General features: G+C 40.6%; 1 protein-coding gene across 1 annotated transcript in view; it reads right to left on the reverse strand.

Moving 5' to 3' along the window:
- LRBA (LPS responsive beige-like anchor protein) overlaps positions 1-12780 on the reverse strand; it is a 1658631-nt gene that overhangs the window by 1202066 nt on the left and 443785 nt on the right. The window contains 2 exon segments of the mRNA XM_029605291.1: positions 5065-5245; positions 7503-7656. Coding sequence (XP_029461151.1) covers positions 5065-5245; positions 7503-7656 — 335 coding nt within the window.

Consider the following 12780-nt stretch of genomic DNA (forward strand, 5'->3'; position numbering starts at 1 on the left):
GAACTTATTCTGAGGTTTTTTGATGAAAATTCAATTGTGAGATGGGATGATCAGAAGTATGAAGGTCAGTGAAGCATTTGTGAAACATTAATGTTTTTAGGTCTTTTTTGAACGTTTTTAGGTTGTGCTGGGTTCTCAGATCTTTAGGTAGGGAGTTCCAAAGTTTAGGGGAGGCAATGGAAAAGGCTCTCTCTCTTGTTGTTGCCAGATGTGCATCTCTGATGGGGGGGATGTTTAAGTATCCTGAGTTATTAGAGCATAGGTTTCTTGGAAAATTCTGGGGGATTATTTTTAAGGTATTTAGTCCTTGATGATCATTGTTTAGAATTTTGTGAATGATGGTCATTGATTTGTATGCAATACGTGCTTTAATTGGGAGCCAATGAAGTGATGTCAATATGGGTGTTATGTGTTCATTTCTTTTTGTTCCTGTTAGGACTCTGGCAGCTGAGTTCTGCAGTATCTGGAGTGGTTTGAGGGTTGAATAAGGTATTCCAGTTAGTAAGGAGTTGCAGTAATCGAAGGTAGAGAAAATAAGTAGTTGTAGGACAGTTCTGAAATCATAAGGGTTGAGAAATGGTTTTAGATGTCTTAGGGTTAGGAGTCTGTGATATCAAATAAGTGGCAGCGTTCTGGAGCAATTGGACCATTTTGGTAGCTGTTAGTAGGGCTACCAAATACATAGTATTACAGTAATCCATTGTAGTAAAGATCAGGGCTTGTACAACCGAACGAAAGGCATCCGGAAATAACAAAGGCTTGATACAACACAATAAGCACAATTTGTAAAATTCAGTTTTAAGAGCAGATTTAATCTGGGGAGTTATTGTCAATTTAGAATTAACAATGCTTTATTAGTCTTCCAGCCTACTCAAAATTGGCCTCTGATGGGGATTATGTTTTGTGCCATACAAGTATCCAGAGAAAATCTAAGTCTATACAGATAAGAGATTGACCATGTGCATCTTGTCACTACTTACAACAACCTCACACTATCACGTTTCAAGGACATCAAAGCTCTACAACCTACACTTATGGATTAAACAAATGTTATCTGTATCATAGCTCATAATCAACATCTTAATCACTCTAATTTACTCATCAGGAACAATCATCCATCAGGAAATAGGCCCAAGAGGTACTCTATACGGTGATAAGAAAAACAAGACTTGCAATATGTGCAAACAATCATCCACACAGCATATCACAAGCCCATTAAAGTATACAGATCATTCACTTGCAGATCAGCAATGCAGTTATCCAGTAAGCAGCATGTGGAGGAGATCAAACAAACCTTCTTAACCAGGATTCATCATCAATACATTATATCTATAGCCCCTGGTTGCCTGCAGAAGATTTTTCAAGATTCTGTAACAGATTTGTATAATTTTGCATAATGATTCACTTCTCTCACTATGCAAATGTCAATATTTTTAAAACCTCAATTTTTATTTATTTAGACTACATACAAATACAAGATTTACCAAGTGCAAAAATAATTTCTCAAGATATTTAATTTACAAAATTATAATTGTGAAGTCATTTTTGTTTTGAATTGAAATACCATGCAACCATCCTTTTTATATTTTCTTGACAAAGTCCTTGTCCTTCCGAGAATATGAACTTATTTATGCTGCATATGCCTTCAATATCAGCCGTTTGGCAGGCTATTAATTACACAGAAAAATGTGTGCACATATTGCAAACATGCTAACAGACAAAACAAGGGGTTGAATTGGCACAAGTTTGAAACTTGTGAGCAGTAGAGCCAACCATCAAGGCTTCTATGAATTGAAATTCCGCTAGTAGATGTGGCATTTATCCTGGGTGTGAAGTTGGAAAGTAATTCAACTATTTCCAATCAAATTTCAAATGACTACAATATTCTTTACCTGCATTTTATTCATAATTTGAAACCAATTTTTAGAGAAATCTTATTTATCCTCGTTGGTGCTTTCTTTAGTTGGGTTGTAAGGACTAGTCAGTCACCCTAAAAAGGAGTGTACAACTGTGAAACAAACTAAGTGCAATCCTAGCAACATACAATAGAAGCCAAGTAACATATAATGGCCCCTGCAGGGTTTGTTTTTGTTTTTTTATTATTATTATTATTATTATTATTATTATTATTATTAAATGTTTATTGAAAGCACAATCAACCAACCAAGATACTATCAAACATCACACAATGACAAAAAGTTTGTCCTGGCTGGTTTGTTCTTTTAAAACCATGGAAGAGGTGGAAGCATCAAGATGGCGGCATAACAGTTCACTGCAGCGTTTGTTCTCTCTAATCCTCTGAATTATGCCCCTTAAATATAAAGGTAGACCAATAATTTTCCTCTCAGAGCTGCCCTCCCAATTACTTTGTCAGCAAAAGCTGGATTTCTTAATAAACAGTCAGTCTGAGCAATTGCTGAGGAGAGATAAGCCTGTTGGAGTCTCGGGTGGAGGTGACTGTTTCCCAGATGAACAAGTTCACTCTTTCCCCTCCCCAACTTCAGTCTCCAATACCGGGATTCTTGCTGGGGAAGCTGACAGAATGATAAAGCATCTGTGACCCCTATTGAGGGAAGTGAGACCTGAATAGACATGCTGCAGGAGGGAGCCATCTCAGCAGTGTCACTGAGAGAGAGGTTTCTGCAGGAAGTGCTCTTCTACCTCCAGCTGGATGAATTTGCAGCTGTTGAGCAAACCCCTGCCACTGCTAAGCCATTGGAGATAAATTTCGACAGCATCTGGTCAGTACTTTCATGAGCTAATGTAGCAATTTCGAATTGTGCTTCCCCTTGTCAAAGGAGTTGCTGATATGGGTAGATTTCAAACAGAGGAAATTGCATCCACCTCACATATGGCAAGGATCTGCTACACTTACATTACATATATGTCACACCGGGGGATGGTAAAAAAGTTTTAAAAATTGGTTCCACAAAACAGCGACATCTGGTGGACGTAAGCGGAAGCTCTTACACCTTGCACAAACGCTCACACCCCACACACACGTGACCAATGTTTGCGATTCACACACCCTCCGAGCAGACACAAATCCACCCTCCTCACACACCCGCACACATGCCAATTGTACTTATCTCACACACCCTCAAAAAACACACAAAAACCCACTAAATACCAGCATGCTACACCGGGAGGCCACTCACATGCCACATGTTTGCAATTCCCACACCCTACGAACTCACACACAAACACCCTCCCTCACCCCTCACGCACATGACTTTTCTACTTACTGCCCTCAACCTCAGAATGCACGGAAAACTGCAGAATAGTTCGAGCTGCTCCAGTGGGGGGGGGGGGGGGGGGCAACACCGCATACACTACGGCTGTCGGCTGCCAGCAATCAAAATGGCGCCGACGGTTCTTTCCCTTACTAGGACACTCAAAAACGCCAATAGCGGCAGTAGCCCATGTGACATAGTAAGGGCGAGGGCCCGTCGACGCCATTTTCCGAATTGGCAACCGGCACACCTTCGCCCATAGTATCTTAGCGAGACAACTGCTCCCATTGCTCCACCTCGAGGGCCTGACGCCAATACTTCCATGCCAGAACGAACGCCCGCTCCTCCAACTACCATTTTTGAAAGGTATCGTCGGGTCTGCGGGGGGGGGGGGGCGTGGGGATGTTCTTGCATCCATGTTCGGGGGGGGGGGGCAGGGGGAAGTTCCGAGATTCTGCAACTCTTGTGGGTTAGTCTATTTCGCCGGCCAGGGGGGGGGGGGGAGACATATAAACAACGTTTCTGTGGGGATTACTTTGGGGTGCAAAGGGGGAGGGCGCACACACACACATACACAAAATGTGCACCATCTCCGAAAGGTTACAAAACAGCCCTCACCAGGTGGGGAGTCACTGAGGTGATAGTGAGGGGAGGGAGAATGAGGAGGGAGGTAACTGTCAGGGGAAGAAGAATGAGGGGAGAGGTGAGTGTGAGGGGACAGAGTTTAAGTGGGGACAAGGGAAGGAAAGGGGGGGGGGGAGTGACCAAGGGGGAAGAGGATGAGTGACTGAGCTAAATGAGCAAGGGGAAGGGGCAGGGAGGACAAAGAATCTGACTCAGCCACTGCAACGCGTGGCAGGGGTCCGCTAGTCTGTCATAAATTCAGCTGCATGACATAATTTGCCAAAGTTGCTATGCTCACATAGCCCCTCTTCTAAAGTCATTGTATTGGTTCCCTATCCGCTCCCCACATACAGATCAAGCTCCTCTTTCTCACCTACAATGCCTTCAACTCTGCAGTAGCTCACTGGCTCTCCTCTCTTATCTCTACACCCCTTCGCATGCACTCTGCTCGTCGGATAAGTCACTCCCATCCGTGCGCTTCTCCTCTACTGCCAATTCCAGACTCCGTGCTTTCCACCTGGCTGCACTGTGTGCTTGGAACAGTCTAACTGAACTGGAAAGTCATGGTTCCCTCTCTTGCCATGTTTAAATCCCATCTAAAGACCCACCTTTTTGAAACTGCTTTGAAATCTTATGTCTGATTGTCTGCTTTTAGTCTTGACTAATTTTCTTTCCTTTAAACCTCTCTTGTCCTATATGTTTGTATTATTCGATTGTAAGCTCTATTGAGCAGGGACTGTCTTTTTCTATGTTTGTACAGCACTGTGTATGTCGTGGAGCGCTATAAAAATGTTAAGTAGTAGTAGTCGTAGTAAGTAGTAATAGAAGAGAAGAGGTGATGAAGTAAACTAATTCTCTCTGCCACATGGATGCGAGCGACAGGACTCTGTTTAACGAATAATGGGCTATATCAAGAGTTGCTGTATGTTACAAGTTATTTGGGACTCAGACCCCTGTTGCAAGTCAAATTGTGAAGATCTGTGTTGGTGCCAGCAAAAGTCTAGACGCTGCTTATTGGAGGAACTCAGTGTACTCAAGTGAGGCTCTGAAATCTTGTAAAGAGGGCTGATAGGTTCCATGATTTGAGCATCTGATGTAAAGTAGGCCAACTGTTAACTGTCAAAGAATATATATTCTGAATGCTAAGTAAAAGTTGTACTGCTGAAAACTAAAAAATCCATGCCATCATATATCTCTGTCATCTTACCTAGCCGAAGGCACTGGCGTAAAATTCCTCCAGATGACATATTCTTCTCAGCCTCAATCTCATTGAAACCAAGAGAGCTTGCAAAAATCAACACATCCACAAGGCTAATCAGTCTCTGAAGGAATGTTACAGAAGCTTCAATAGACAGCCCTTGTGTTGGTTCAATGTTTTCCAATTCATGCTATTAAGAGAACAAACAAATATCTTACAACATGAAGATTTACAATTAAAACATGTCCAATGCAGTATCACACACTAGTGTTAAACAAATATCCAAAATACATAGGATGAAAATAACTGCAAAGGTTAAGAGTGAAGTACAAATAGTAATCCCGCTGCTGGCTCAGTGTTCAAGCTATAGCCTCTGAACCAGTAGTCTGAATTAACCAGCTAATCATATTAGAGCTTGAAAATAGCTCTATGCTATTTGTTTAATAAGTGCTGAATATCAACCAGGTCTTCAGCTTATAACAAAATCAGATTAAATTAAATTCTTTCCTAATTTAATGCAATTTCATCATAAGCTGAAAGCCTGGTTGATGATTTCAGATTCATAAGGATTAATTTTATTTAAGACAAGCAGCAGACATAGATTTTATTTTGTTTTCTTATAGATTGGTTTTATTGAATTGCAATGGTTTGTTTTTATGCTTTTATTGTTTTAATTGTATTTTGTTCTACATCATTTTGGAAGGCATTATTATAAAATCTGGATTATGATTTATAAATGTTTATAAATAAATATCAGAGCTAAGCAACTAAAAAGAACAAAAGATGTTTGGGGTTTTTTTCTGCCCCTCTCCCTGCTCTTTCAGTGAGGGAAAGTGCTAGTCAGCCCTCTCAGCTTATACCTAGGCTGCTGCTTTTCCCAGATAACTGTTTATATTTCATAAATCACCTGAAAATAAGATGCTTTTCACAATTTCTTTTTATGGCAAACCTGTTTGATATTTCTCAAAATTGCAAAGAAGTGCTTACTATCATACACATTTTTTTAAAATGTGCTTTGGTTGGAAAAACTAGATGACAACTTTAACTTACAGTATTAAAAAAGATAGTTGGGGTTGGCTGTATAAAGTAGCAATATAACTTTCAAAGTATTAGCTAGCTTATTTACCTTCTATTGTATCCTCACTTACTGATCTTATTCCTAGGTGTCATTGCTTTTATGTACTAATATATTGTATTTATTTCCATAGAAGATTTTAGATTCTATTATATTCAAGTCCTATGGTGGTTTTTTTGGGTTTTTTTTTTAAATTCTCTTTGCCTAAATCCATCCTATTCATACTTTATATATATGTTATAATAATTCACTTATATAGCACTTTAAGGCATATGTAGCACTGTAAAAACACATGTAAGATTATTCCTGCTCCATGGCGCATACAATCTAGTCTAGATACAGAAGACAAATATGAATTTGTGGAAGCTGTGTGTTAGGTTCAGGAACTTTATTACAGAAACTAGGACGACCAGTTTTATAGTTTAAAAGCTGCCTCTGGATGATGCAGAGCAACTAATACATTTTATTTTGATTCATAATGATGGGGCTAGTTAAAAAGGAGATTACAAAAATCTTTGCACATGGACACAGAAAAGGCACAATGAACCAAGCCCTCTCTCAAGAATGAAATATAAATCTGAAGGGAATGGATCATGATTTTGAGTTAACCATTGGCTATATCACCCAAAATTGAATTCCATACTAATGGTACTTTAAAAAACAATCATGATTTTCTCTCTGTAACTGTATTTGACCCTTACCTCCACTGAAAGGCTTTAAAATCACAGACCTACAAATGCATTGTCACACAAAGTCCATAAAGCAACAAACTACTGATCATACTGAATAGAAAAATAAATGACAAAACTGAGCCAGACATGTCCACCGCTATTCAGAATTATAGCTCATGGGGCCAGCCCAGTGCTCATGTGGAAGGACCTAATTCAATTCCCAAGTCAGGGTTTCCGCTCTTCAGGCCAGCTGGGGATGCTACAAAAGCAGCGATCATAGCAACTGAGAGGGGAAGTATCAGACATCATGCAATGGTGACATCTAGTGACCACTTTTATGGCCCATAATTGCAGAGATCTAGAAGGAACCCCCTGATACATGGCTCCTAGGCAAAGACAGTTGGCTCCAGTGACCGGACTACAGCTGGGAGAGAATTTAAAGCAGGAGAGAAAAATTCCCAGGTAGCTGCAAATGAAGGGTCATGGCACCAGAACCCAGTTCTGGTTCTGACTGAGCTGGAAGCACCAGAAGTGCAGGAGGAAATTGCAGAGTTAAAATAAGAAAAAAGAACCCCAAAAACAAGTAAATAAAGAGTTACAGCTCATATGTTTAAAATCAAATTTGATTTCCTGTTTGCGAAGAAAGCCTGACACATGCTGTGCCCCCCCCCACACACACACACACAATGTAAAAGCCTTACCGTAGCAGATGTAGCTGCAGAAAGCAGAGGCAGTATCCCACCACAAGCCATAATCATGCTGTCCATAACCTGAGAGAGGAGGTGAACTGTATTGTGCACAAAGATGACATTGTCACTGCTGTTCACAAAGTCCATTACCGTCTTTGTAGAATGGCTGTACAAAGGCAAGGTATGTTTGTTAATTAAGTCAACAGCAGAAATCCAATACAGTAATTGCACTCGTATCACTGACCAGAGAATACAGCTGCCCTTTTCTTCACCGAAGTAAAGATACCTATGATTCAGGAGCTACAATGACTCTCTCTTTAGGGCCTCAATGTTTTTTTTCACATTAAAAAAAATGATTAAACAATGCACAGTAAAATGGAGCTTATCCCTTCAGATTTCATCTCTGGGTATTATATGATCAATGTGTGACTGATAGCAGTAGATAGGAAGGCTTCTGCAATTTACCCAATCACATGCTTCTGAGATTTACCAAAAGAAAAAAGTAAGAAGGCGCTTGCACACACACACGCTCCCGGAGCAGAGGGTGATAGTAACAAGCCCTATGAACCAACACCTAAGGATAGCCCAGGGTATGACCCAACTCTGATTGAGCAGAGACCCCTTCCTGCATCTAAAAGAAGAGAGCCAGGATGGAGTATACCAGAGCAAAGAGCTCTTTGTCACTCAACTTCTTCCTCTGGATCACTCTTCTCAACTGCTGTCAATATAGTCTGCAATCTCCCACTCAGATGACTGCCAGTTGCTGCCCAACAGACTCCCTTCCTGGTTGGAGTTAGCAAAGGAGGGTTGACCATGAATAACTATTGTTGAAAGATAGCTCTCCATGCATATCCAACATTTTGTGAAGGCCTGAGTAAACTAATTTAGTCTTTTTTGGGGTTTGTTTAAAAAATGTTTTCTGGCTCTGATCATGCAGGCACCTCATTTAGCCATTCCTGTCCTGTAATACCTAGGCACAACAGTGGGGGTGGGGGTCCACCGGTGGGGCTAATAAGCAAAGCAAGTGGGGGCAAAGCTCCTAATTTCTTGTTAAGGTTATGAAGACACCAACCATGCAACTTTTCACCCATTAGCTCTTTGCTACAGTGGCTTACTGAATAAAAAAATTAAGTACCAGAGAGGAACAGACTGACAGATGACTACTTTGCAAGTGACCACAGAAGTTACTGTCAAAGACTGTAGATGATACGAATGATTTTATGGTTAATTATACTTACCTATGCATGGTAATTGGTCAAGCAGATTTAAAAGTCACTAGCAAAAAAGGGCCGATTAAGGGGAGGGCCAGTTGCACAGGTGCCCAGGACACCAACCTATAAAAGACATTGAGCTGCTTCCTGATGTTGGGAGCATATCCGCGGCTCACGTTGTTCTTGAAGACATGTTTGTTTTGATGATTATGAACGTGTTTATTGTAAACTGCCAAGAAATGTAATTGGCAGCCTAGAAATGTTTAAATAAATAAATGTCAGCTTCCCCACTGTCTTTGGGATGGGCTACTGCCTTCCCTGTTCCTCCCCTCCCTGCAGCACCACTCTGAAAGCCTTTGGGTGCCATCATGGTCGAATAAGCATGGCTGAGAGCTGCCAAAAGCATTGCTAGAGCTGTGCAGGGAGTGCTCACATCTCCTGGGTGCCCACTCCTGTGCTCCCGCTGCATTCTTTGATTCTGAATTGGGGTTATGGGCCCCTGGTATGGAAGTGACTGGCTGGGCTGACAAATTATTAGCTGGCCCTACTAGCAAAAATAATATAATAAATCAATTTCATGTTTGCCATCTGCTACCTCTGAAGCCAAAACATGAATTCTGTGAATCAAAATCATAACTTGAAACATTTAAATCACACATGCAGTCTACTTATCTAATTATGCTACCGTGCATTGTTAATCAATAGGCCCCATCAAGCTCAATGTTAATGATTTTTTTTTTTTTTTAATAACTGAGTCATATGTGACAATATAAAATCATGCAGAAAACAAAGCCAGCATGAAAAACCACCATAACCTTTACGGAATAAGTCAAATTAGTTACATATACCTAACAACCCTTTTCAATTTCTTCTTCCCAGACATACTCACTACCACACCAATTCACACTCCACACTCGCACCATAACATGCACCCTTCTCCAGTACTTCCATCCTATTCCATAAAAATGACAGTCTTGGGTACTTTCTTCCATAACTGCGGATAACTTTTCAATTTCACCACCTGTCGTGGTTTAATTATAACTGCAGTCTTCCACAGTTCATGCCATTCTGTCCACACACTGAAGTCAGGAATGTCTGCCCCCTTTCCAAGTTAATAAAATAACTTTTTTGCCAACAGAACAGGTATGATCAAAAACTTCATTCCGTAATACTGCAACCACATTCCATTACTCAATAAATGCAGTTACAGAAGTTTCACTGTCCAATCAACAGTACAAACCAGAATTTTTTTTAAATAATAGTTCATACTTTTTCCCAAAATTCCCACAGCTTACAATAGCCAGTAAACATGTGGTGTAAGGAGCCACTATCCATCCCACATTTTAGACATATATTGCCCCAGAGCTTCATTTTTGCTGCCCGCACTCTGGTTATATAACTTTGATGAATCAGTTTGAACTGTATTTCCCTTAAATTTACAGCTGAAAAATGTTTGTAAACAAGTAAAAATGCTTGAGAAATCTTCATCCTCCAATGGAATACCCAGATCAGTACCCAAGCTAGTGTAGTCAATTGTGGCATTTTTATATTTTTATAAATAGAAGAGACCCACACAGATATTTTGATAAACTTGGGAACTGTGTCAAAAGAGGTATCTTCCTCCTCAGAAAAGGCAAGATGCCCCTCTTGCCCTCTGCTAAGACTCAAACAGTAGTGCTTAACCTGCAAATATGCAAATTAATGGCTCTTCAGTAGATTCCAAGTTTCCTGCAGTTCTGGAAAGCATCACCTGCGAGTCCAATTCAAAAAATTGTTCCACATCAATCTCCGATCCCCTCCACTCAAAAAAAAAACAAAAAACAAACACACACACACACACACCCATAAGCTCAATCCCACTGGGAATTCTCTATTCCCAGTCCCTTTAGATCAAACTTAGTACCCTGGGGGCACCCAGTCCTGGTCATATCTAAGGCAACATTATAAATACGTAAATCAGTTATCACAACAAAGCCCTATTTCTTTCCTCACTCTCAAATTTTGAAAACTCGCCCTAGCTCTTTTACTATTCCATATGAAAGTTGTGAGCCAAAACTGGAATCTATCTATATCCCTCTGCTTAATCCATATTGGTAACTTATGATTATAATATAGCATCTGTGGCAAGATGACCATTTTAACCACAGCACACCTACCCAGCAGTGACAAAGGTAAATGTCGCCACTTTTTGAGGAGTTGGTCTATATCACCCAGCCCCTGCCCAATATTTAATCTATACCTTCTCAGAGCATGACAATTTAATCCCCAGATATTTCATAAGAACATGCCATACTGGGTCAGACCAAGGGTCCATCAAGCCCAGCATCCTGTTACCAACAGTGGCCAATCCAGGTCATAAGAACCTGGCAAGTACCCAAAAACTAAGTCTATTCCATGTTACTGTTGCTAGTAATAGCAGTGGCTATTTTCTAAGTCAACTTAATTAATAGCAGGTAATGGACTTCTCCTCCAAGAACTTATCCAATCCTTTTTTAAACACAGCTAACCTAACTGCACTAACCACATCCTCTGGCAACAAATTCCCTAGCAGACCAAACTAAATGTCCCCTCCCACTCACACCTCTCCCATGGTTCTAGGAGAAAAGCTTGGGACTTAGTATAACTTATCTTAAACCCAGAGAACAGGCGAAATGAGCCTAAAACCTCCATAATTTGAATCAAATTATTCTCCAGATTCCCCACGAAGAGCAGCATGGCATCTGCAAACATGCTCAATTTGACCATTTTTCCTCCAATCTGTATCCCTTCAAAAACTTTCAGTTGCCTCAATTTAATAACCAATGGCTCTAAGGACAGCACAAACAAAAGAGGGGATAGTGGACCCCTGTCTCGTACTCCTATTTAAACCAAAAGCACCTGGCAGAGTTCCATTTACCAGTATCTGTGCCATGGGCACATTATAAAGACGTTTAACACATTAAGAAAGCCAGGCCAAAATTATATTTATTCAAAACCCAAAAGAAATAAGGCCACTCAACCCTAGCAAAGTCTTCTTCAGTATGAAGGCTGCGAAGCATACCTCGCCTGGACTCTTTAGCTGTCAGAAAAATGGCAGATAACACCTTGATCAAATTTATAGATGACTCTACCATTTATAAATCCCATTTCATCTAATGAAATCAAGTATCACATTACCCCATTCAATCTCTGTGCAAGTACAGCTGCTAGTACTTTTTTTTTTTTTTAATTTATTTTTATTAAGTTTTAATCATTCATTATATACAAAACTAAGAAAATTTGAATACATTTAAGGAAAAGATAAATCCAGAATTTAAACACATATTTGAATAAATTCCACATCAATAGAGACAATAGCTTCTCTGATACAAAAATACAGTACAATTTAAGTGAACCTATCTAAAATCAAGGTTTCCAAGTGAGTGGGATCAAAGAAAATAAATGTATTCCCCTGGTGTTCAATTAAACAGTTACGGGGAATTTTACTAAAAATGTGGCAACTATGGCTACAACCTGAGGTTTCAAATTCAAAAACGCTTTCCTCCTATACTGGTTTCCCTAGAAACATCAGAAACACTTGTATAGCATGTCCACAAAACGAGGAATCATTATACTTAAAGTACTGTTGAATAAAAAGCTCCTTATCGTGAAGCAAGAAAGATACTACAAAAGTGGAACGAGTAGCAATATTATCAGATGTCTGCAGAAGATGGGAAATATGAATACCTTCATTCACTGCTACTTCTTTTTACTTGTCTAGAACAGTGGCGTAGCCACGGGTGGGCAGCTACCCATCCAATTTGGACCCAGGGCCATCCAACTGGAACCGAAAGTGGAGCACCGGACCTGCAAGGCCGTCTCGGGACCCCATCTCCGTGCAGCGAAGAGGAGGACCCATGGCCAGTGCACCATTCCATGCATTTGCACGGCACACATGGGGAAGCGATCCTGCAGCCATATGGCCCACCAATCTTCCTATTTTTTTTGGGGGGGGGGAGGGAGCAGAAGCACCGCACACCTGCTTCCGCTTCCTCCCCCACCCCACCCTCCCCCCCAAGCAGGAAGATCAGTGGGCCGTACGGCCCAAAGATAGCAGGAGG

Source organism: Rhinatrema bivittatum, chromosome 1, assembly GCF_901001135.1.
Source record: "Rhinatrema bivittatum chromosome 1, aRhiBiv1.1, whole genome shotgun sequence".
Classification (NCBI taxonomy): Eukaryota; Metazoa; Chordata; class Amphibia; order Gymnophiona; family Rhinatrematidae; genus Rhinatrema; species Rhinatrema bivittatum.